This window comes from Madurella fahalii (assembly GCF_045866475.1).
Source record: "Madurella fahalii IFM 68171 DNA, scaffold_5, whole genome shotgun sequence".
Classification (NCBI taxonomy): domain Eukaryota; kingdom Fungi; phylum Ascomycota; class Sordariomycetes; order Sordariales; genus Madurella; species Madurella fahalii.
In genome coordinates, this window is record NW_027263975.1 from 146,651 (window position 1) to 170,204 (window position 23,554).

A 23,554-nucleotide genomic window follows, 5' to 3' on the forward strand; every position below is an offset into this window, starting at 1 on the left:
GTGCTGATTAATGTCTCCGTTAAAGCGACTGGTGTCGCCTGCTAGCAGCCGCTTCTTTGTGTAGCGTCTTTTTCAGTATCGGGACTTCCACAGCTACGGCCATTCCTTCCGCTCCAAGCTCAAAGATGAACAGATCTAGCGGATATCCGCCGTACCGTATGGCGTCCAGGGCGACCCAGGAAATGCAGCGCTCTGCTGGCCGTCCCAGAGCGCCAAGCACAGCTCTAAACGCCACCCTGTTGTCCGCAGTCAAGCGCATCGGGTACAGCCACGCCCCCAGATTGGCACCCGCCGAGCCACCCACTGACGCGCCGTCAAGCGCTAGCATGTCAGTGCCGTTGCTGACTAGTTTGGAAATGAACAGGCCCGGCTCGCCGGGGTAGAGCGAGACTTCCAGCGTAGAGTTGTCTGGTAGGGTGTACTTGCCCCCGAAGACAGCGTCCGCTTGCTCCCTGCCCGCCTGTTCGGCTGCTGTAAGCCAAACCTCAGGTATGCGCGTCTCGAGATATCCCTGTGTTGCGGTGACTGTTGGCCCAGCCGTGAGAATCGAATACCCGATCCCGTGGTCGGGCGACACAGCAAAGAGACCCAAATACTCGCCATACCCGCCGTGTTTGGTATACGTATCGACGACGCGCGTGTCGTACGCGGCCACCGAAAACCGGTAAATCTCCCATGGTCGGCCGATTGAGAGCGAGACGTCCGCCGTGTGGGCGACCGGCTTGAGCCATTTGCGTGTTATTTGGGTGGGGAGAAGTTGTGAGTTGAGAATGGAGCGGCCAAGCTTGGTAAGGTCGGATGAGGAGGAGAGGTATGCGCCGGCACTGTTCGGTCAGAACGGAATACGGTCGCCCGGGCGCTGCACTCACGGAGCCTCATCCCCCAATTCCAGCGTCCATCCGTCCACAACGACGGCGTTGCTGTCGTTGAGAGGAGCTGACAGGAAAGTCCGACTCAGATTCAGAGGCTTTAACAGCCGCTCCTCTACCAAATGCGCAAATGGCTTCCCAGTAATATTCTCGGCTGCGTAACCCAGCAACTGGAAAGCCATGTTGGAGTACGCTGGTGTGTGGTAGCTAGGTGATATCGGGTACGACCGCCTCATCCGCGCGATTGACTCTGCTGAAATTAGCAGGTGGCAATATGTAGGTAATAGGTTATTATCACCCTCTCGTGTGCATGGCCTGAACCCGGTTGTGCCGCACCGCACGATCTCAGACTCGTTCAAGACCGGAAGTCCAGGAAGGCCGTCCGGAAATGAAGAAGAAACGTCTAGGAGGGCATCTGCAGTTCTTAGCCACAGCACTGTTCGGAAGAAATTGCTTGAATTCCTACAGTCCCGCGAGACGCCGCCCATGTGGCTGGCGAGAGATCCGAGGGTCACCTCGGACCAGGCCGTCGAGTCGACTGCATCGACATCGCCCGCTGTTACAAGCTCGGGCACATAGTCCGTGATTGGGTCATTCCAGTGTTTCTCCGAGAGCTCTGTCAACATTGTGTATACCGTCATGAGCTTGGAGATGCTGGCAAGACGATAAAGCGTCTCGGCGTCGACCGACTTGTTGAGGCTTAGACCGGCAGCCGTGTAGTAACGCTCGTATATCGGAGTGTCCGAGTGAGAAGAAAAGACCTGAATCGAGAAGCTAGTTCCGTTGCCTACTAGGTCGCTCGAAAGAGCCTGGGTGATTTCCTTGTCAAACGCTACTCGGGCTGCGTTGAGCGCCCGAGACGATCCGGGATCGACAACATCCGGATATGCGGGGCCGAGGACTGGGCAGTTCTGCCCCAATGTGAGCCCGGCTGCCGCGAGCGCCATAATGTTCCGCAGTGACCCCATTGATACTATTGCCGAGTGAGGTCTATCCAACGGATGCTTTGAAACCGTTCGTTTAATAAGGTACTAATGTACTCGGGTAGCAGAGGTATCCGGGTTTTAATCGACGCCTACTGGCTTGCCTCCAGGAATCTGTGCTGCACCCCGCAGTATATATCGGTTAGGCGCACCTATCGAAGAGTCAGCACGGAAGGTAACCGGCTCGGATTGCTTCGCTGCCAACACACTTGATAACGGGCATTGAGTAGAATGGGAGCGCGGACACACCAGCTTCGTGGCGCCAATACAGCGCAACTGCTTCACTTGATAGGAGCGTCCAGGTCACACCCCTGGGTTTTTTTGCAGTAGCTCGTGTCACACTGCAGTCTGGAACAGAATCAGTGGAGCCAAAACAGATGCTCTGGCATAAGAAAATTACGGAATGCCAATGAGATATCTAGCGAGTTAATTACCTAGTTTAAGCATTGTGCAATTACCTGACCGTTCTGTTAATTGTGTTCCATCCGTGCGTGTTCGCCTGTCTATCTCACGCCTTGCCGCAGATCCCTCAGAAGATTTGTTACTAAATTCGGCCACCTCAGCTGCATGCCATCCGTGGGTTTGCTGTCTACAGCCCGCGTAATACCGTACTTTCTCAAAATCCATTAACTACCGGTTACAACTCACGCTTCCTGAACGATTCGAACTGGCCGGCGAAAGTAAACCTTAACGAACAACAAAACACTTTGAATGCCGTAAGTGGGTTACCCGCATCTGGCCCGCCGCGTCCAATTAGTGTACTTTGCAGTTACTTGACCACTAACGGTGGCAACACTCCAAAGTTACATGCCTGATTATGTCTAAATCATATGGACTTTGGCTCCCCATCCTAGTAGGAGACTCCAGGGGCCGAACGCAGTTTGAGAAGCCCCACACCCTACTTTCGGGAACTAAGTGATGACTTGGCTGAACATAGCCGTTTCCTCCAGCGTCGTCTTTAAACCGAGGAAAGGTGATTAGGCCTCCGTGGTAAGTGCCCCGACCACTCACAAGCCTGATATTTTGTTGTCCGTGTGGCGCTGTAAAACATGAGGTTTAGATTTTCTGCGTCTATCACATAATTACCATGTAATTGTTGTTCAGTTGTGCATAAGTGTCATTATAGTGGTTGGCGTAACTGACCATGGCACCGCCTAGATGCAATTGACAGCTTTGTTTGCTGGTCCTAGGCTGAAATATCACGACGGTCGCCTCCGCCTACTCGTAGCTAGTTGTTCACACCTTCAATTTCGCGAAAAGACATTCAGATTGATTACAATGTGATTGTTCAATTGCTGCACATGTAGTCTATCAAGACGAAACCAGCACTAATAAGTCCGTTTTAAGCTTCCAAGATAACTGCCTCTCGATGATTAGAATGGATTCCTGTACCAGAAATTGTGTCCCGGACACTGGAGACATACCTCATTCCCAGAATCAGCGTCTAAAACAATTTCCACATTCCTAGATTAACCCCGAACTAGGACTGCTTGGCCCCTGATTCTCAAGGGAGAGGCCCTTTGGCCGTTGTTCCTGCGGCAAAAATAAAATGAAAGCAACCAAGAAGAATCTGTCACGTTCTCGTATTCTTACCGTATCAGAATAGCCTCTGCCAAAACTAGGCCGCCGGGGCCAAGTCCACTAATCCGTCATCCGCGTTCTCCCCCGGGTCGTCATCCGAGTCGTTGTCCGAGTCGCTCTCTTCATGATTTAGCGCGATAAGCGCTCGGTATCTTGCCGCCTCTACTTCTGGCCTACCTGCATAGATGGGCTCCCGGCACATCGGGCAACCGGGACCGTCCGGGTCGTCGTTTCCTAGGAGACACTCCAAAGCCCAGGCGCGCATGCAATCGTCACCATGGACGTGGCCGCAGCCCAGGATGACGTGATCTTCCCAGTTGTCTGCCGGGTGTTCTTCTTCATCCTCCTCTTCTTCAGGGTCTTGGAGGTCGGGGATGACCAGCTTTCTCGTGCAAATGGTGCAGTTGACGACGGGTTTGGGGCCTTGGCGAGTCCGGAGCCAGTCAGAAATGATGGGCCAAAAATTGGTCTCACTGTTCATGTTATTCTCGCTGTTTCCTGATCCGCTGCTGCCAGATTCGCCGCTGCTGGAGCTGCCGCTGTCGGAGGTAGGTCTTGAAGGCCCCGGATCACTGGCGGCGCGGTGGCCCTCCCACCGGCTGGGCGAACCGGCACCAAGGCCATCGCTGCCCTGCCTACGAGTCCCGGACTGTGAATTCTGCTGAATTGTTAAGTTTCTGGCGGGAGGGTTGTTAGACAGGGTTGCCGTGCTAGCACCTGGGCGATTGTTGCGCTGCCGAGCCTCCACCAAAACTCGTGCAAGTCGTGGGGATCGTCGGTTGGTTCCGCCGTTGCTGGTGGTGGTTGTTTGTCGGTTCCGGTTGCCCCTGCTGCTGGGATCGCCGGGGCTAGAACCCCGGGATACTCTGCGCTCCATTCGTAGGTGATTGTTAGTCCGTGGCTGGGGTAATGAAGATGATATGCCTCAATGGCGTCCCGCTGCAGGATTAAATATCCATCCCGGCCAGTGAAGAATAGATGCTATGGGGTGAAGAGAGCTGGGGTCGCTAGGGAAGTGCCGGGCACCGTTGACCTGTGTAGCTGGTGTAATGTGTAAAAGTTGTCCATGTTAGTAGAACAGCTCGCTAGTCCGGACGGACACCAAAGGCTTCTGAACACAATCCTGATGGAAGAACTGAGAAAGGACTCTTCTAGGGGATGGATCCGGCTGATGCCTTCCCGGTTCGGCAACTGCCCTGATGCTTTGAGGATATCATACCAACTCGGCTGAAGTTTGAACAGATCCGCATTTGGTACCGGATTTATACATGGAAACGCGAAAGTCGAGCTGAGCTCCGTTGGTGGGTCACATCTCACCTGTTCAAACCCAGCTAAGAGTTAGAACATATTGTAGTGATTGTGACTATACTTGTACATGGTGTGTATGCCAACAAATGTCCTGACATCACCCCAACCCTTACCTTCGGCAAAAGCAGCGACTAAATCCATGGGTATCAAGCCGAAAATCCCCAAAGCCCCATATCGCTGTTTCATCTCACGATGCCCAAAACATGTACATGCTCGCAACCACTCCCTACCACGCGGTGGAGCAGAGCTCAAGTGGCTCCTATCCGGACCTGGGCTTTCTCCGCCAAATCTCTAAGCAATTCCAAGACCGCGCTCCTTTGCCCGGCGCCCGCCTCACCCAGGTAAGTCGGTGCAAACACCTTCAGCCGTCCTTCGGACATGGCAAACCCCCCACACGCAATTTTGATTACCCGGACACCCGGGTGGAACAAGTTCAGGCCAAGGTGCTCCTTCAAATAGCAGGCAAGCGCTTCCGTAAACGGTTGCTGTACGGGAATCGCTTCTCCGCCGTCTCCGCCCGTAGCCGCCCGCCACCCCCAGCCCTCTTCAAAAAAACGGCCCGCCAAACGCCGGCGCTCCTTCAGATCCTCTTCCCATCTCCATCCTATTGAAGCACTTGGTTCCTGAGTTTTTGTCAGTCGTCTCCCTGCAGACGCAAACTTACGGAGCTCCGACGCCGGGATAATGACGTCGATGGATTTCAGGCCGAGCTGATGATCCGACGTGGCGGTTACTTCGTCTCGACTCGACGCCGCCATTTTGTCAGGCGCCGGCGGGACGTGAAATCCTAGACTAATCACTACATCCTTGCCGAGCGGGCCGCGAGACGGCACACCGGCGGTTGTGATCCACGCCTCCCAGCTGCGTACTAGACTCCGCGTGCCCAACCGCATGGGGCTGACGCGGCAGTCGAATGTCGTCGACAAGAAGTCGCCAATGATGGTTTTGAGCGGTGCCGGCATGCGAAGAAGGAGCAGTGGCAAGCTGAGGAAATGACCCGGGTCAACCGACTGCTCCCAGTCCATGTCGTCTACACTGGCGACAGAAAACCGGGTGTGTGCGGCATCCGCTTTGTTTTCTTCCCGTTTCAGGGACGGTAGCAACAGCGCAGTGCATGACGCCGTTTCGTACCGCAACGAAACCTGCAGCGCTTTCGCCCCGTGCAGCTCGGAGGCTGTGCGATGCCGGTCATCTGCGTCCTCCCCCTCCAACTCCATGCCATCGGGGCCCAAGTGCTGATCACCCCTCTCTTGAGATATGCCTAGTACGGCCGCAACGCTAACCCAGCGCATCTCGACGCTCTCCAATGGGCCGGCTCGTCCCATGACCGGGTCATCCCCGTCTGGCCCTAGCCCCACCTCCACTCCGCGAACGACATCCCCGATCAACCTCTCCCGGAGACGCTGTGAAAGGATACGTAGGCGAGACGCAGTCAGCGGCTCTCTGCCGACGTATAGACGCGACACCCGATGCGCCGAGAATGTGGTGTTGTAGAATGGAAGTGGAGAGTCGGAGGATTCGTCGGGCTCGCTTGTAGATTGCTCGTCGGGAGATGGCGAGTCTGGTCGTGGGGATTCTGGATCCGGTGTGTGGTTCAGGCCTCGCCGGGAAGCCATGTGATTTTGGGAGACGAAGGGTCGTCTGACAAAGGCTCCCAAATAGCTGTGGAAGAACGCGGCAACGCGAGAACCCCGCCGGAACTCGACACGTCGTGCCGGATCGAAAATCCGGATTCCAGCAATATAAAACCCGGACACGGTAAGACGTACACTACAACGCGCTATGCTGCACTTAGGATGTGTGGATCCTGTTGTTTGTGGGAATGATGGATAATCCGTCGTTGTTTGCGAAACGGTGCAAGAGTCCTCGACGGAATCCACGGCGGGGTGATGAATATTAACCCTAACCCTGATAAATCAGCCAGCAACGAGCCCCTGCTGTGTCGCCGCAAGGGTACGGTCGAAGATCAAGTGTCGTGACGAGCAAACATAGACCAAACCTCCAGTAGGACGACTTTTCGATTCGAGTCTGTAGCTCCTAACCGTCTCATTCATAACCCATGATTCATGACCGCCAGCCGGGCCGCTCCAGAATAGACTACAATGTCCCCGGCTTTTAACTCCAAACTCCATGCCCAAACTCCACGCAATGCTTTCACCCAACGCTGGGGTGCCAATTGGTGAAAATAACATATATCCAATCCCTCACGCGCCAGCTGCATACAAACCCTCCCACCTCTCTTCGACTCCGACGATGAGCTTCTTCGACGCATCAATTTCCTTGTCCAGTTCCTCAAGATTCCTTGTTAGAGTGCTGACTTCCTCGAACCTCCTGGCGCTCCGTGCGCGGTTGAGCATTTCTTGGACCATGAAGCGTTGTTCTTCTAGAACAATAAGCTTCTCGCGCGCCTCCTTTTCTTCTGTCTCGAGCGCCGAGACGGCGGTACTGACTTCACTGGCACCACCGAGGCTCGATGTTTCGGCATCAAAGCCTAGCGACTCGCCATTGCGCAGCGGCGAGGAATGCGATGAGCCGTTTGCGCCAGAGAGCAGCCGCCGCTGGCCAGAGCTGTGTGACTTGAGCATCGCCGGCACGCTCTTCAGGGGTATGAGATTTGCGTGCAGAAATGCAGATGCAGATGCATAGATAGCTTTTTGCAGACGGAGTTGCGTTGGACTGTCGGTTTTCATGTCGCGGATGCGCTTTGCGGCGACATCGTATTTGCCAAACGCATCCGTGAGACGTTTGCGGATCTTGGCTGCCTCCTGAATCTGTGCGTGTGTGGGCGGGGGCTTGTCAATTCCTCTGCTCTCGTCAGGCGGCTGCAGAGCCAGGAGGGCTTTCTGGAACGTAGGCATCAGCATTTGAATGCCGCGCTCGAACTGCCGCAGTGTCTCGTAGGCGCGCTGATCGGGAGGCCGATGGCGAATGGAGTCGGCAAAGTCCCTGTGGGAGAAGAGGGTGGATTTGCACTCGCAGCACATGCGGATATCTATGCCGATCTGTCCGTCCGCCGGCGCGATGGGCTTCTCGGTCGTTGGCAACGCCGTGGCTGTTGATAATCAGCAACTTGTCTCTCGCCATAACACGACGATACTTACGGCCCGCAACGTTGAGGCCGACCTCGCTCGAACAGTTCGTCGACGGGTCGGCGCAAACCACCCTACCGCATATCCTGCAGTGATGTCGCCGGAATGTCCAAGATCCAAACTCTTGCTTGCAAAAAGGGCATTTAGAGACGGACGCATCGTCCTCCCATGTCACTACTGATTGCTCTATCACCTTCCTCTGGCTTCTCTGGCCCGCCAAGGGGGACAGAAGCCCCGGACTTACGGCCGTTTCCGGAGGAGCTTCTACCAGCAGCCGCGTCAACTTGGTTAGCCTCTTCTCCAGCCTCTGAACCTCCAGCCGATGTCGTTCCACTTTCTTGGCCCGTATCGCGGCAAAATCAGCCGTGTGATCCCGACACAGCCCATTATGGTCGTTGTATCCTTCCCTGGACTTGTAACAGGTCTCACAGACCCGACACCAGACGCCTCTGACGGGTTCGTGGTTGGCTGACCGCGAAAGCTTCATCTGATACATGGTGTGCTCTTCGCAGAACAGCCGCCCACATTTCCTGCAGTTCACGCTGCCGGTGAGGGGACCCAACTTCCGCTCGCATGTCGGGTCGGTGCAGGGGTCGTTTCCCGTGGGCCGTTGCCAGTGTTTCCTCGTAACCAGCTCCTCTGGGTCGATGATCGTGTCGGCGACTCTTCCGGGGGCGGCCGCGACCGAGAGCGGTTGTGTTTCGTTCGACTCGAACACCTCCAGGCCGCGCAGCTTCTGGTTGATCAGGGAGAGGGGCTGGAATCGCTTTGCTTTGAGCACCTGCTTGTCGAACCACGATTTAACTTCGTCTTGTTCGGCCTCAGGCAGTTCCTGGTGGACATCATCGAGGTGTCTATTCAGTTGTAGCAGCGTCACCTGCAGCGCCCGTCAGTAGTAGTCGCCAATGATCTTCGTAGTCAACGCACCATCTCCTCCTCACAAATCGGGCACACCAATTTACCTCCGAGCGAAGCGCCATTGGAGGGACCGGCGAGGCTGACATTAGAGGCAAGGTCTTGTGAGAAGTCGAGACGGGGGCTGGACGACAGTGGGGAGAGCGAATTTGGCGTCGAGTTTCGCGAGTGGAGGGATACGGTGCTGCTGTCGGAGGGAGCGAACGGGCTCACGGCTTGCTGGCCGAGAGACGATGGGGGAGGGGCGAGGCCCTTGCCACTGCCTAGGATCCTGCCGCCTCCCAGTTTCCGACCAGACATGGTCGTCGTCGGAGTCGTTGTTCCAATCCGGTGCTATGACGCAGCTACCGACTGATGAAGGACTGCTATTCCGTGCTGGGTGCTGCCGGTCGAATAGACATGGTGGTTGTGCCGTTGATGGATGAGGCAGTGATGCGGCTGCCAAGGCGTGGAAAGCGGCCTTGTTGGCCAAGGCTGGACCGATCCAAATGTTTAGTGGGTCCTACTGTAGTGCTGTGCTGTGGATAACAGCCCCAGCCTTATCGATAATTACCTGCACCCCCCACGAGGAGACCAATGTCCCGTCCAATCGCCGAACGCCGGCCGATGAGCCTCGTCCCCTTGCTCCAAGCTTTCCCATAACGCTTCCCAATCGGAATGACTCCCACCTCCACAAACACAGCGGCTATCAGGCCATTCCAACATTCACTCCGGCGAGAATAGGAATGACCGACACACCAAAGTTTTCCGAGGTGCAGGGCGGGGGGAGCCTGATCATTGCCTGGCAGATCAAGGACAAGAAGGTTCTGGTTGTTGGTGGCGGCGAGGTTGGTCTCTCCCCGATGGCCTGCGCGTCCTTCGCTGACGCAGCGTCACGATCTAGGTTGCGGCGGGCCGCATCTACCACTGCCTCAATGCCGACGCCAAGGTGACTGTCGTCTCCCCGGCCGCGCGACTCAACCCCGAGGTTGCGTACCGGGTCTCCCAAAAGCAAGTCGAACACATCGACCGCAATTTTGAACCCTCGGACCTCGATGGTGCCGACATGGTGTTGGTGGCCGTAGATGACCCCGCAGCATCGACGGCGATCTGGAAGCTGTGCAAGGAGCGGCGCATCCCCGCCAACATCGCCGACGTACCACCCGAGTGTGACTTTTACTTTGGTAGTGTCCACCGTGACGGCCCGCTGCAAATCATGGTCAGCACAAATGGCAAAGGTCCCCGGTTGGCGAGCATGATTCGAAAGTTCATCGCAAGGCAGCTGCCGCCGGATGCGGGCAGGGCCATCGAGGCGATTGGTCAGTTGCGCGTGAAGCTGCGTCAGATTGCACCGCAGCCAGAGGATGGACCGAAGCGTATGGCATGGATGACGAAAGTTAGCGACGCTTACAGCTGGGACGAGATGTGCGGGCTATCCGAGGAGGATATGGGCAACCTCTTGCGGTTTTACGCTTCGGGTAAGGTCCCGACCCTGGACGTGCTAAAAACCATGCGCACCAACCCTGATATCGACCCGGACGTCTTTGACGGGTCATTTGGGTTCAGTGTCGGCAGCTGATCTGTTGCATACTGCCTGATAACCGAGGCGTTGAAGCGTGTCATATACTACGGCAGTCTACAAGAATAGTGAGACTTAAGAGTGCATTACACAGCCATAACGCAAAGCTAAAATCAACTGTGCCGTAAACTTTCCTATAGTGACATGATTTGCAGAACCCTCGGGCCACTGGTACATGCAACAGTGTCATTCCCAAGGAGACACCCGCCGCCTCATCTCTCTATCCCAACGCCTGAAAACAACTGAGACTAAACCAACAGGTATCGTAAATCCTAAGAGGACAACAAATGCAGATACTCATATGCCGCCGTGAACAGGGTGAAAGACGAATAAACAGTTAGCCCAACGCAACATCCTCAACACCACCCAAGAATCTCCGGACCCTCCCAATTTCTAACTCGCCCTTCTCCGACTCGACCGCCCTCGTCAGTGTGTCAAGCAGCGTGTCGAGCTCTGATTCGGGCCGGCGTGTGCAGAGCCCCACGAGCCGGCGATACTTGAGCTCTCTCTCCTTGCTCCGCGCCTGCAGCGCTCCGACGGCTTGGCGCGTTTGGAATGAGCGCTCGCGAAGCGCCTTGATCCGCGCTCGGAGGACGGTCACACCTGGTAATCTCGCTGCAACATCCCGATTCGAATTCAAATCGTGCCCATTGACCGGCGGCGTCGCCGTTTGTGCCTTGGGTGCTGCAAGGGCTTTTAGGTCCGCCTCAAGTTCCATCTCCCACGAACTCGCGCTCACCACATCTAGACGACCATGACGTTGTTCCAGCTGAAGCAGCTGGTATTCTTCCTCCTCACACGCCTTGGTGAGATTGACCACTTTCTGCCGGGCGAGCTGCTGTGCCTTGAGCTTTTCTTGCAGCGTCTCGAGCGTGCGGCGCGCCTCCCCGACTTGTGCCGACGTAGTCCGAAGCGAGTTGTGCAATGAGTCAATGGCCTCCTGTTTCTTTTTGAGCTCGTTCTGAAAAAGAGAAGACGACTCTCCGATAAGGTGGGTAATGGCTACGCAAATGTCAGTCTTGGCTTGAGGGATGCACGTCCCAGATACTTACCGTTCACAACCTCGTCGCTGTTTTCCCTGCTCTTCTGGCTTGACCCTTGGGTGGCGCCGTTTCTTTCCGCCGCATCCCCATTCACATGATCCTCGGCCTCTACACCGATCCCAAAGTCCAGAGGTCTGAGACCCGACCGGTTGGCGATGTTGGGGTCCGCGCCGACCTCGAGAAGCTGTGAAATGATGCTGCGGTTGCCAATCCTCGCTGCAATGTTCAGTGCGGTATCGCCGCTGCTGTCCTGTGCGTTGACAATCTCGCTCATGAACCGACCAATGCCCATCTTTGCCGGCGGCGTGATTCCGTTGCTACCGGGAATGTTCTGACTGCTCGGGGCGCTCCCCTGTCGCACGACCCATTCTAGCAAACTCTCGAGATAGTACCGACTCGCGCTATTCCTCCCCTTCACTGCACTGGTCACGGCAATGTGATGTAGCACGGTCCGACCCTTGTCGTCCCTCACATCGATGGTACCGCCGAGCACGTCGAGCAACTCGGGGAATGAGTTGAGGTCCATTGAATTGGTCACCACGCAAGCCCGCATCAGAGCTGTTTCTCCCGACGCGTTCACGCGGAATGGGCTTGCACCCGCTTCGATTAAGGCGCGGAGGAGAGGCATGCGCGAGAGGGTCGCGGCCCAGTGCAAGGCTGTGTGGCTCTGCGTGTCGATCGGGGCATCCAGTTCCTGGGGAATCATATTGCGGAGAACATTCTTTTTCGCCTCGTCCGGGCCATTGGGCTCCATAAAGAGCCCCATGAGCATGCTCCGCTTCGCTTCAGCCTCGGGTGACATCTCATACGGGAGCGGCCGGAGCGGGCCAGGACCGTAGGTCGGTTCGGATTCGACATTGAGGCCCGCCTGGGAGTAGATGAACGACTCGTTCGGTTCTGTTGGCGAGCCGGGAAAGTTGGCCCCGTACGCGTCGACCTGAGGATAGGTCGGTGTTAGACCACCAAAACTATTAGCCGGTGTAAGGACTCTTTGTCGTTTGCGCGGAGGTTGTTCCGGGCCATCGGCAGCTTGGGTAGTCTGAGAGCCAAACGCGGAGTCTGCGTGCCCGTAATCAGAGACGAAGCTCTGCTGCGAGTTGGGCGGGAAATCGTTCTCCTGCGTCGAGGACTGGCGGTTGAAGCTGGGCGCTCGGGTGGGACCACTGCGGTTCCTCGGCCCCGGAGAGTCGAACCGGGCCTTGCTAATGGCGTTAATGGCATGGGATGCCGTTGAGGAGATGTTCTTGAAGAAAGTCCCGGAAAAGCCATTGGCGCGGTTTTCTTGCGAGCTTGCATTGTACATGCGCTTCCTCTGTGCAGCCATGGCCTGCTCCTTGGTCGGGGTGTCGACGTCACCGCTTCCCTCCTGGCCCCGGTTGTGAGTAAGGAGCTTCGTCAAAATCTCCTCGACGCCGTACTGGCGGCAGACTTCGAGGCCGCGATCAAAGGGGATCCAGGTACCCTGGTATTTGCCGTATCCGCCCTGCACCTTCTCGTGCTCGCCCGTCTGGATCTCCTTCTCAAGAATTTTGGTCCGACGACCCTTGTCGACGCCCGCGACCTTGAGAATTTGTGTTGCGTTGAGCCAGCCGTCGGTCTGGCGCCGCATGACTGCGACGCTGTTGACCTCCATTTCGTAAACATTAACACCCGAGTAGACGGCCTGTAAAACATGTTAGTGGCATAACAGGCGCATAACTTCCTTGAGCACACACCGAATAGATTGGCATGACGTGATCGTTTGGCGCCCTCTGAGGCATATCGGTGTATTGCCGGTATGAAGACGGCATGCCTGATGTTTGGGAGGACGGTTGGCTCATGGAGAAGGACTGTTGAGAGGAGGGCTGTGGCTGCTGTGGCTGCTGCTGCGCGCCAGGACCCAATTGCGGCGGTTGCATGCTGGGCAAATCACCCGGCAGAAGATTTGTGTTGACGGTGGGTTGAGCCGACAGCGCGGGAGCCGGAGTGATCGGACTATCCCCGGAGGACGATGCGCAAGTGCGGTGAGGAGCAGGGTTGGAAACAGAGGCGGTAACAGAATTCGAGGCCATTCAACAATCCATCGAGAAGACCAGGCGTTCGTAGCGAGACGGGCGGAAATGCGATATTCACCGCTGGGTACGCAGACACCGCAAATGGATAATCGATACAAGCGCCAAATGATGAACGCAGACCACGGCGGGATGGCGTGTCGGCGGAGGTGAGAGTTCAGTGGCACGATTTCAAATGCGCCCCTGTGACCGTAACTGGAGCTGCAAAACCAATGCGTCGTAGTGGGCCGAGAAAATGCAGTCAGTCGGTGCTCGCCGAGTCGCTGCAGGAGAAAGCGTATTGTTGACGACAGCGAGTTGCCAAACGGCAAAACGGAGAATGACGCCTCGACCAGCCAGCCCAGTCTAAAGCCCGATGCCAATGACGAGCGCTCCCGGTTTGGAGTTCAATTAAAGGCACGGAGTGCAGACGTGTAATTTTCGTGTTTCTCGTGGTCGTGTCTCCAAGAGGCCTGGACGCGCGCGCCCTTCAATTCCCGAAGCGAGGCGGGGCTGCTAAAGCACAGGCCACCACGGGGCCACCACGGGTCCACCAAGATTGATGCGACCAGCAAGTGCACGGACCTATCAATTTACGCGACGCCAGAACCCTGCAATCAGAGGATGCCAATGGCCACCGCGACGCTCAACAATGCGTTTGTGATGCCATCAACGGTTAGCAAGCCAAAATCCACAATGTCGCGTCCGTTACGGCTTCCCCACCCCCAAACCACCTTGCACCTCTACCGACACCTCCTGCGCGAAGCTTCGTACCTACCTTTGCCTGCTCGGCCATTCATCGACGCCCAGATCAAGGGGAATTTCCACAAGCACAAAGACCTTGACGATAGGTCGAAACGACGGATCAAGCAAGCGCACCATGACCTGCGCTACCTCCGGGCGGCCAACGCCGGCGACATCATGCGGATGCGCCGGGTATTGCTTCGGGCCTTCGGGCGTATCGGCCGTCGACGCCGCGAACTCGTGGCGAATCTAGTGCATCGCGAGATTCCCACAAATACCGAGGAGCTGCAGGAGTATGTTGTCAAGGCGAGTGTCATTGCCGCCGAGCGCCGTGAGATAGACTGGCTGGATTCCTGGGACGTGGACAAACTCCGCACATTCGCACGGTCTCAGATCCAGACGTGTCTAGCCAACCCGCCAAAGGCGCCAATTACGTACACGCAGACCGTGCCAGAGAAGTTGATACCGGCTGAGAATTCCTGGGGCCGGCCATTCGTCCCCAAGGTCGCCCGGACGAAGCTGAAAAAGGTGTGGAAGGCGGTAGCGGACAAATGCATGCCGCCGCTCCCCAAGGAGGAATGGGAGCGCCTAGGCAGGATTGCGGACAGCAAAGAGCCGGGTCCGGAATGGCTTCCCCGGCCGCGGCGACCCGTGGCACAGAGCGCATTGGGTGGACGAGAGGACTACACATGGAATTGGCAGCCGTACGCCACCAAACCGATTTCCGTCGTCGACCGGCCGGCTCGCAGGCGGAGCAAGCTGCTGAACGGGGTGGTGGACGACAACACACCGACCGGAGACCCTCAACCAGTCAACTACCAGAAATACACGCCGCGGTTATTGCGCCGTCTATTTGCGGAGATTTGGCAGCTTACTTCGATCATCGAGAAGAAGCCGCATGGTCAGGGTTGGAACGTGACCTGGGGAAAACTGAGCTTCGACGTGCCGCCAGCCACCGCCAGGACCGCTGAATTTTTTGACCATACCCCGACGGGCGCGGTGCCGTCAGCAGAGGGCGGCGAGCAGACGCAATGATGGATGCTATCGCCATCCCTTCGACGGCATGTACCAAGAACCGCATTTTTGCGCGGGCACGAGGAACAGACCATCTGAGTGACTCAGCGGCATCACAGTTCGGAGCGGCCATGGGCACACAATTCGTGTTATTTTATGCCTACCTGGCGCTCCCAATTAACCCCTGGCTCACTCCAACAGCGTTGCTAGCTTGGTCAAGCCTTCTCCATCGACACGCATGCCCACCCACTCGTTCATCTGCTTGGCACCGATGCTCTCATAGAACTTGATGGACGGCTCGTTCCATTTTAATACGCTCCACTCGAGCCTGCCGCCTTGTATAGCCACCACTTCTTTGGCAAGCTCAACCAGCAACCGCTTGCCGTAACCGCGCTTGCGCTCGCTCTGCCTGACATACAGGTCCTCCAAGTAGATACCTGGCCTAGCGCGCCACGTGCTATAGTTGTAGAAGTACAGCGCGATGCCGGCAGGGACACCGGCGGGCGTGATCAGCATAAGACACCGTGCGGGCCTGGAGGGAGAGGTGGGTTCGGTCTGTGGGATGTTGCCGGTCTGGGCAACGTCGGGCGAGCCCGAGGGCGCGAATGCGATGGTATCGAGCAGCTTGGCCTCGGTGGCCTCGACGCTGTGCAGCTCATGCTCATAATCGGCCAGTTCGCGGATCAACTCCAGGATCGCTGGGACGTCTGGTTTGCGGTCAGTTCAGGGCCAGCAGAACGCGACCGTTAGCGACGGAGCAAACACAAGACCTTCTCGCCGGGCGTGCCGGACAGTGGGAGCGTTAGATGTCATTGCTGGGCTCAACTGCGTCTAGATAGCTGCGGTGCCAACTCTTCCTTCCAAGGACCTGCCACCCCTTTACATAGTCCACGACAGACGCAAAGAATTTGCCCCGCACAAATCGACATGGCGGGGTCAACCCCAGTCCGCAAGGGCGCGCCCGTCAGGAACCGAGTCGATCGGCCGATAAGGGGGAGAATAAAAACGGGATCAGGGTCCCTGCTTGTAAACTTAAATCGATGTCACAAGACAGTGCCATGGCCAGTAGTCTTGGTCCCAATGAGTCCGCCATGGCCCCTTTCAGGCCAGGTAGGACAGGAATAATTATGGTGAAGCTTGAGCTCTGCCCGACCCACCTTTCCGCCTCCTCTGGTAACTGCGCTCTCTGCTGTTATCAAAGCCCCGCCATCAAAGCCCCGCCATCAAAGCCCCGCGGGCCATCGGGCGCCTCGTGTTTTACTCCTAACACAGCAAACAGCTCAGGGTCCTAGCGAAGTATACAGATACCTTGGCCAGCATGAGCCCCGCGCCTGATCCCCAGTCGGCCGAACCCAGCGTCACCTTCAGTTCCGGTCAGGATGTAAATACTCCTCCGGACCTGCGGCTGCTCCACTACAACGATGTCTACCACCTCGACGCCTCGTCGGCCGAGCCCGCCGGTGGTGTCGCCCGGTTTATGACAGTGTGCAAGGAGTACCGCGATGCTGAGCGCTTCCGTGGCCAGCCAGACCTGATCACGCTCTTCTCGGGCGACGCCTTCAACCCAAGCCTCGAAAGCTCCGTTACAAAGGGTCCGCTACACCAGAATGCCCCTGACCGACGCCTGCTTACTTTGCTCTCTGCACAGGCAGCCACATGGTTCCCATCCTGAACATGATCGGAACCGACTGTGCCGTCGTCGGTGTACGTGCTCGCGTCGACGGATGAGGGCGGGATATGCACTGACGAATGCAACAGAATCACGACCTCGACTTTGGTGTCATGCAATATTGTCACCTGTCAGCCAAGTGCAAGTTTCCCTGGCTTCTAGCCAACGTACTGGACCCTGCCCTCGGAGACGGGGTGCCTCTGGGCAACGCCAAGAAGACGCACATAATCACTGCCTCAAACGGTATCAAGGTAGGTCTGCTTGGGCTCGGCGAACGTGAGTGGCTCGACACGGTCAACACCTTGCCGCCCGGCATCATCTACCGGTCGGCCAGCGAGGTCGCCCGGGAGCTGGTACCGCAACTCCGCGCAGAAGGAGCCGACATCATCATCGCTCTCACCCACATGCGCCAGCCCAACGACAACAAGCTCGCTAGTAATCTCGGCGGCGGCATGATCGACATCATTCTCGGCGGCCACGACCATTTCTATGCCCACAGCCTTATCAACGGTACCCACGTGCTGCGGTCCGGTGCCGACTTTAAGCAGCTAAGCTACCTCGAGATCCGCCGGGCGAGCCCCGACAGCGGGAGGAAGTGGGACGTTGACATCTGGCGGCGCGATATTGCCCGGGCGGTGTCAGAAGATGCCGAAACAATCGCCCTGGTCGACAAACTCACGGCCAAGCTCAAGAAGAGCCTGGAGAAGTCTATCGGCTGGACCACCGCCCCGCTTGACTCGCGCTTCACAACGGTGCGACGCAAGGAGAGCAACATAGGTAACTTTGTGTGCGACATCATGCGGCACCACTATGGCGCCGATTGCGCACTGATGGCAGCCGGCACGATCCGGGGCGACCAGATATACCCCCCTGGGCCGATCCGGATCAAGGACGTGACGAACTGCTTCCCGTTCGAGGATCCCGTGGTGGTCATCAAGGCTTCAGGCAGAGCCATATGGGATGCATTGGAGAACGGTGTTTCTCTGTATCCCGCACTGGAAGGTATGAACAACCTCCAATATCCGGCGGGCTTTCCCCTGGTCGCTGACGCTGCGCAGGCCGGTTTCCCCAGGTGTCCAACATCAACTTCAAGTTCGACCCTTCCCGTCCCGTCGGATCCCGCATCGTGTCAGCCGAAATCGGGAGATCGCCACTGGACATGGAGCGGTCGTACGTCCTCGCGACGCGCGGGTACATGGCACGGGGCAAGGACGGCTACCGCAGTCTGCTGGTACAACCAGCTGGCGGTGAGTGCGAGGAGATTGTGTCGGAAGAGAACGGCATTCTCATTTCGGCTATGCTGCGGCAGTATTACATGTCACTGAGGGTAATGGATAAGTGGACGAGCCGGGGCCCGTCTGTGGACCGCCACTGGTATGTCTGTTTTGTCTGATATTGGCAAAGATCGCTTCTGGGTGTCCATGTCACGGGTAACGACGTCTAGCTAACGAACCGAACAGGACCAAAGTTGCCGAGGACGTCGCAAAGTCCCACCCTATCGTCGGGAAACCGTCACAATCTGCACCAGTGAGCCCAGTGAGGGAGAAAGGGGATAGCGGGAAGCCGGACAGAGGCGATGGCTGGTCAGAATGGACGCCCCCGAAGCTGAGGCAGCGACGGACCGGTATCACCCCGTCGGTTGGGCATGCAGAGGATGACAGTGACAGCGACTCTGGGGAAGAGAAGGAGGAGGAGGAGGCAGCGAGACGAGATTGCCAGGCCGTGGACAGGGAACTCTCCATCATGCGCCGCGTCTTCCGAAAATGGTGCCGTCTAGCGGGCGTAGAAGACAAGGCATGCGACAACTTAACCGAGGGGGAGTTTGAGGTTGCATGGACAAAGGCCGTTGCTCCCCGTGTTGAGGGTCGCATCCAAATGGTCAACGCTGAAAGCCAGGGCTAAGGACAAATCGCTCGGGGATGCCAACGTTGACCTGCGCCAAAAGAGGTCTTTTTCCATGATGTTAGTTGCCGAGCAAATGAGGAGCACGTACGTACACATCGTCGGTTAAAAGGTCCATCGCAACCCTGGGTCTCGGAGGGGGGAAGCTGCAGACAATCAACTGCCGTTCTCCAGCGCCTTTCGTGTTTGGCGCACTGCGTGCCGGTCCTGTTGCCGTGTCTCTGGAGGGCTAATATGCACTGTACAAAATCCACAAGCTGTAATTATCTCTTGGGACTCAACAGGTCATGGCTATCCCGCCAGGAAGACGGCCCTTGGGACCAACTACCGTTCAAAACCAACGCTAGCGCATTGGTGGGCGTATCATGAGACCTTGCTGGGTCCAGAAACCTAGCTGACCAAGACCCACAGTGCCAACTGAATCCTCCCCATTAGCAGCCTGCACTACGACATCGCTAGTTCCCCGAGATTCTCGACCACCGATCCGGCTCGGGCACGGACGACAAGGAGCAGGTATCTTCAGAATCAGCCCTCCGTCCTGAAAACCCCAACGGGATAGGTCCTGAGATCAACTCTCTCATCTCGCTGCGCTCGTCTTTGCAATGCACCATCGGAGGTAGGCGCCACGGTCGATGGTTGTGGCGGTCCAGTTTGCTCATATGTCAGATCTCGATTCCTCGATGTGGTAAGGCGGCTAACGTGAATGGGACCAACCAAGCAGGCGGTCCCCGTGTGGGGCAGAGGCGAAATGCCTCTGCCGAGGTTGTGCATATGCCAAAGCACGGGCGCCCCCCCTCACAGCACCGACTCTCTTCTCTGCGTATTGTTTGGACTTGTAACGAGGACTTAGGTACTTGTCAAGCCGTCATAGTAAGTTGTTGACAAATTCGGGTTTGGATAAGAGGGGGCGTGGCAACAATCGTACGGCGAGGAATTGTTGGGCACGAGGACTTGGTCCCTGGACCCTGTCGCGGCCTGTCAACTCCATACGGTTATGGAGTGCGGGGCCGAGGCTCGAGTCACCGGAGTCGATAGAACCACATCTGGTCGCAGAGTCTACTAGACCGACCGAGCCGAGACGCCAATGCGGAGTTGTTGCTCCCTTGCTGGACCCCTGGAAATGTCACAGATGCCGCGGTCCATCCACTCATATAGGTTGCTGTGTTACCCCGGATTCTGCTCCATGTTGCCTTCCCGATTGTCCGGCCCATGGCGGAAATCCAAGTCCCTCGGTCCCACTGTACAGTACAAGCCGCCCGGTCAACGTCTGCAATCTCGACGGGGCCACCATTTCGTTGAGTAGGCCCGACGCATACGTCAGCGTATGTTAACCGCCGCATCCAACGAGCCAAGCACGCCTGGCGATCAAGAACCTCGCTGGTTCTGGACAGCATGAGAGTTGCGCCCCCCGAAGTCCAGGCCACATGGCCAAGCCCGAATTACATTGACCCCGAGACGCGGGGCCCGGCTCTCCTGATTGTCCAACTCATCACGTTTCCGATAGCCCTCCTATGCCTCGCCCTCCGCCTCTATGTCAGGCTGGTCATTATGCGCAAAAGCGGCTGGGATGACTGGCTAATGGTCGCTGCTACCGTCAGTCTGTTCTTTCCATGATCATCACCATCGCCGTGGGCTAATCTGTCTTGGCAGATGTTTGGCACTGGCCTGACCGTGTGTGTCATGCTGGCGTCGTCGCTGTTTGGCTGGGACGTCCATGTCTGGGACTTAACCGCCGAGGATATAGTCTCGGGGCGTCGAGTGTCTTTTATAGCGCAATGCTTGTTTGTCCCGTCAACGGCGCTCGCCAAGGTCTCGATCCTCGTCAGTTACCTGCGTCTTGCACCGCTGGATAGCTGGTTCCGGCGTCTGACACGTATGCTTGTTGCCCCCAACCTCCATTTGACAGAATAACTGACAGAGCACTTCACTCAGACGTTGCTCTCTGCTTTGTAACGCTCACTAACACTGCTTTTTTCCTCGTCCTGTTTACCCAGTGCATGTAAGTTTGCGCTTGCACGTCCCGTGTGGTGAGGCAAGATACTGATAATGGTCTTTTTCAGTCCGACCTCGAGTTACTGGGATCTCCTCGGCAGCAGTCGCGACTGCATCCCCGAGGGGCCGCCGCTGGTGTCTCACGCCGTAGGAACCCTCGTAGCCGACTTTATCGTGTGGATCCTGCCACTGCCATCCCTTTACCATGCCCGCTTGCCGCTTTCACAACGGCTTGCTTTGATTGTCCTCTTTAGCTTCGGCTTGTTTGTCGTCGTTGCGGCTTGCGTTCGGACTTACTGGGTCCATTACGTGGTCGAGGAAACCTACGATGTCACATGGAATGGGTTTCAACTCTGGATTTGGACCGCGGTCGAGGTTCACCTTGGTGTCATTTGCGGCTGTGTTCCATTGTTAAAGTCGCTCTTCAACCTTTGGAAGAACAAGTGTGCAAACGTGGCCTCTCCGGCCGCCGGAGCGGAGGGTCGGAGACGAACGGATGCTCGGACAGTATGGGACCGAGGGGCAGTCCTGAGAATGAATAGTGTGGTGAAGTGTTCAAATGCGGCTAAGGAACAGTATATGGATTTGGAGAGTTGCGGCGACTTGAGCGGCCCCACCACGCGACCGGGTTGAGATGATGTTATCGAAATTTAAACCGTGATGTCAATGAATACTACTAGGCGCTAATTTCTACGATCCAGAAAACGAGTATTTGCATGATCCTGCAGCATTCAGGCATCATCAGTTCGTCATGTATAGCTCATGTGGAGATCCGCCGTCCGACTTATTAGTCCTAAATCTATCCAGAGCGCGTTTCAGCTAATACAACAAAGCACCCGGATGGACTTCAGGTTCGGGAAGTATGAATGAATAGAATTATTTTAGGCACAGCTTCGCTGCCTAGAACGCCTATAAATAAACAGCTAAGAGATGCAAGTTGCCGCTCTATACCTAGCCCGGATAAGCATCCATAGCAGAAGGTGGCCCGATCCGCAGTGGAGCGGTTGTGTCCGCGAACGGAGGCCACGGGCCGTACCTCCTGAGTTGTACCGGGATTTCACTTCAACCGGTTTGCAACCCTGGTCCCGTCTTGCATGTTGACAGGAAACACTGCATTCCTCCTGCGATAAGCCAAAAATGGCCACCAACTCCCCTACAGCCCGGCGCCCTTCAGTAGAGTGTGTCCAGGTCACACCAGAGGTCTCGATTCAGCCCCCGCTCTCACGGCGGGGCAACGGCCCTGGCCTAGTGCTCGTCGTGCCGGCCACGCTCGATCTGAGCCGGCACGACAAGACGCTGGATCCGCCACCATGGCAGAAATGGGCCGAGGAAGGGTACGCAGTCGCACAGATCCTTGTCAAGGATGGCGCATCCAGCATTGTTGAGCAGGTTGGCATCGCCATTGCCGAGCTCGAGAAGCTACCGACATGTGTTGGTGACAAGTTTGGCGTGGTTGGTAGGGACGATCACTTGTGCTTCATCTCGGCTGCTGCAAGGAAATCGCTAACCTCGCCCAGCGATACACGATGATGCGGCGCAGAATAGCCCAGCGATTCTCGACGCTATCAGAGCTCATCCCAAGATTGTGGCGTCTGTCTTCTATGGGTGCTGCCCAGTTGGCGAGCCATCTGTCCCAGTCCTTGTGCATCTGCCAGGGAGCGGGAACACAGCAAGGACAGGGAACAGCGTGATGGTTCATTCCTACCCAGCAGCTGCAGGTTTCTTCTCCGTACCTGCACACCCAGGCTACCGCGCGAGTGCGGCTGCGGTGTCGCACACGCGCTCGTTATCATTCTTGAAACCGTTGATGGGAGGGCCCTACTTTGACCTCGAAGCAATCTGGGACGAGCACACGCGCTATGAGTTCGCCGACCGCAGCGTCGCGGAGACCATGGCGACCATGGTTGAAGAGCCCTACGTCAACCACGTGCCCACCCTGACGGGAGGTATCGGACGAGTGAAGTTAACAAGCTTCTACCGGGATCATTTCATCTTCAGTAACCCGGATGATGCGGCGCTAGAGTTGGTGAGCAGGACGGTGGGGATCGACCGCATCGTCGACGAGTTTCTGTTCAACTGCACTCATGATCGGGTCATTGACTGGCTGTGAGACTTACTCCTCCTCCACATCGTAGGGCAGCGACACTGATAAAAGTTTCGTATAGTATCCCCGGAATCCCACCGACCTTCCAGCCGCTGAGCATCCCGTTCACAAGTATCGTGAACATCCGCGGCGATCGTCTTTATCATGAGCATATCGCCTGGGATCAGGGGACAGTTCTCAGACAGCTAAAATTACTGCCCGAGTACCTGCCGTTTCCGTACGCGCTTCCGGGAGGCAAAGAGCCAGAGAAGGGAAACCGGTTCGAATATCGCGTGCCGGTTGCAGGGGTTGAGACGGCCAGAAAACTGGTTGACGAAAACTCGTGCCCGTCAAACGGACTGCTCGAGTTTTCGGTCAGAGAGACGCTCAAGGAAGACTGAAAACCTTGGGGGCAAAAAAAGGGCTATCGAGTCCGTGTACAGTAATCATGATGGGACCGAGTCAAGCTCGCCTATCCACTTTTCGGTTGCGTAGTAGGTGCGTTATAGGCAGTAGCTGTCAACACAAGAGCCCACCACCGGGACGCGCACAGTGTGGTGCAGGGGAGCGTGCTGCTGCGAGGGCTCGGAATCTTCACTGTGCGGGCCACTCACATTCACCGGGCACAGTCACGAGTTAGGTCACGTTTGCGCCCGAGTGGGTCTAGCTCGGCATCTAACTTTCCACGACCTCGTCGAAACTTTGCAAAAAAGGGAAGCTCTGCCACTCTCTGTTGTCAAGAACCTCGCCTCCTCGACCGCAAACGATTAATTT

At 56.7% G+C, this 23,554-nt stretch overlaps 11 protein-coding genes across 11 annotated transcripts; 5 read left to right on the forward strand and 6 right to left on the reverse strand.

Moving 5' to 3' along the window:
• Positions 1-19: 19 nt before the first annotated feature.
• Positions 20-1,837, reverse strand: MFIFM68171_08582 (Penicillin-binding protein 4; the record flags this gene model as incomplete). The annotated part of the gene is made up of 4 exons (XM_071064002.1): positions 20-824; positions 870-1,122; positions 1,168-1,284; positions 1,336-1,837. The coding sequence occupies 4 exons, from the start codon at positions 1,835-1,837 to the stop codon at positions 20-22; spliced, it is 1,677 nt and encodes a 558-aa protein (XP_070920103.1).
• Positions 1,838-3,470: 1,633 nt separating this feature from the next.
• Positions 3,471-4,310, reverse strand: MFIFM68171_08583 (uncharacterized protein; the record flags this gene model as incomplete). The annotated part of the gene is made up of 1 exon (XM_071064003.1): positions 3,471-4,310. The coding sequence occupies one exon, from the start codon at positions 4,308-4,310 to the stop codon at positions 3,471-3,473; it is 840 nt and encodes a 279-aa protein (XP_070920104.1).
• A 679-nt stretch (positions 4,311-4,989) lies between these two features.
• On the reverse strand, positions 4,990-6,357 carry MFIFM68171_08584 (Kinetochore complex Sim4 subunit Fta1-domain-containing protein; the record flags this gene model as incomplete). Its single annotated transcript, XM_071064004.1, has 2 exons — positions 4,990-5,345; positions 5,406-6,357. 2 exons carry the CDS (start codon positions 6,355-6,357, stop codon positions 4,990-4,992), a joined length of 1,308 nt encoding a protein of 435 aa, XP_070920105.1.
• A 588-nt stretch (positions 6,358-6,945) lies between these two features.
• On the reverse strand, positions 6,946-9,045 carry PEP7 (carboxypeptidase Y-deficient; the record flags this gene model as incomplete). The annotated part of the gene is made up of 3 exons (XM_071064005.1): positions 6,946-7,793; positions 7,843-8,707; positions 8,758-9,045. The coding sequence occupies 3 exons, from the start codon at positions 9,043-9,045 to the stop codon at positions 6,946-6,948; spliced, it is 2,001 nt and encodes a 666-aa protein (XP_070920106.1).
• A 425-nt stretch (positions 9,046-9,470) lies between these two features.
• MET8 (Bifunctional dehydrogenase and ferrochelatase) lies at positions 9,471-10,303 on the forward strand (the record flags this gene model as incomplete). Its single annotated transcript, XM_071064006.1, has 2 exons — positions 9,471-9,572; positions 9,629-10,303. 2 exons carry the CDS (start codon positions 9,471-9,473, stop codon positions 10,301-10,303), a joined length of 777 nt encoding a protein of 258 aa, XP_070920107.1.
• Positions 10,304-10,640: 337 nt separating this feature from the next.
• Positions 10,641-13,244, reverse strand: SWI6 (transcriptional regulator swi6; the record flags this gene model as incomplete). The annotated part of the gene is made up of 3 exons (XM_071064007.1): positions 10,641-11,305; positions 11,356-13,009; positions 13,062-13,244. 3 exons carry the CDS (start codon positions 13,242-13,244, stop codon positions 10,641-10,643), a joined length of 2,502 nt encoding a protein of 833 aa, XP_070920108.1.
• An 828-nt stretch (positions 13,245-14,072) lies between these two features.
• On the forward strand, positions 14,073-15,155 carry MFIFM68171_08588 (LYR motif-containing protein Cup1-like N-terminal domain-containing protein; the record flags this gene model as incomplete). Its single annotated transcript, XM_071064008.1, has 1 exon — positions 14,073-15,155. The coding sequence occupies one exon, from the start codon at positions 14,073-14,075 to the stop codon at positions 15,153-15,155; it is 1,083 nt and encodes a 360-aa protein (XP_070920109.1).
• Positions 15,156-15,323: 168 nt separating this feature from the next.
• On the reverse strand, positions 15,324-15,947 carry ats1 (Peroxygenase 1; the record flags this gene model as incomplete). The annotated part of the gene is made up of 2 exons (XM_071064009.1): positions 15,324-15,841; positions 15,905-15,947. The coding sequence occupies 2 exons, from the start codon at positions 15,945-15,947 to the stop codon at positions 15,324-15,326; spliced, it is 561 nt and encodes a 186-aa protein (XP_070920110.1).
• Positions 15,948-16,452: 505 nt separating this feature from the next.
• On the forward strand, positions 16,453-18,705 carry MFIFM68171_08590 (uncharacterized protein; the record flags this gene model as incomplete). Its single annotated transcript, XM_071064010.1, has 5 exons — positions 16,453-16,726; positions 16,783-16,838; positions 16,893-17,805; positions 17,862-18,177; positions 18,264-18,705. The coding sequence occupies 5 exons, from the start codon at positions 16,453-16,455 to the stop codon at positions 18,703-18,705; spliced, it is 2,001 nt and encodes a 666-aa protein (XP_070920111.1).
• A 1,392-nt stretch (positions 18,706-20,097) lies between these two features.
• MFIFM68171_08591 (uncharacterized protein) lies at positions 20,098-21,330 on the forward strand (the record flags this gene model as incomplete). Its single annotated transcript, XM_071064011.1, has 4 exons — positions 20,098-20,298; positions 20,356-20,578; positions 20,638-20,704; positions 20,766-21,330. 4 exons carry the CDS (start codon positions 20,098-20,100, stop codon positions 21,328-21,330), a joined length of 1,056 nt encoding a protein of 351 aa, XP_070920112.1.
• A 504-nt stretch (positions 21,331-21,834) lies between these two features.
• MFIFM68171_08592 (uncharacterized protein) lies at positions 21,835-23,181 on the forward strand (the record flags this gene model as incomplete). The annotated part of the gene is made up of 3 exons (XM_071064012.1): positions 21,835-22,153; positions 22,215-22,803; positions 22,863-23,181. The coding sequence occupies 3 exons, from the start codon at positions 21,835-21,837 to the stop codon at positions 23,179-23,181; spliced, it is 1,227 nt and encodes a 408-aa protein (XP_070920113.1).
• Between the last annotated feature and the right edge of the window lie 373 nt (positions 23,182-23,554).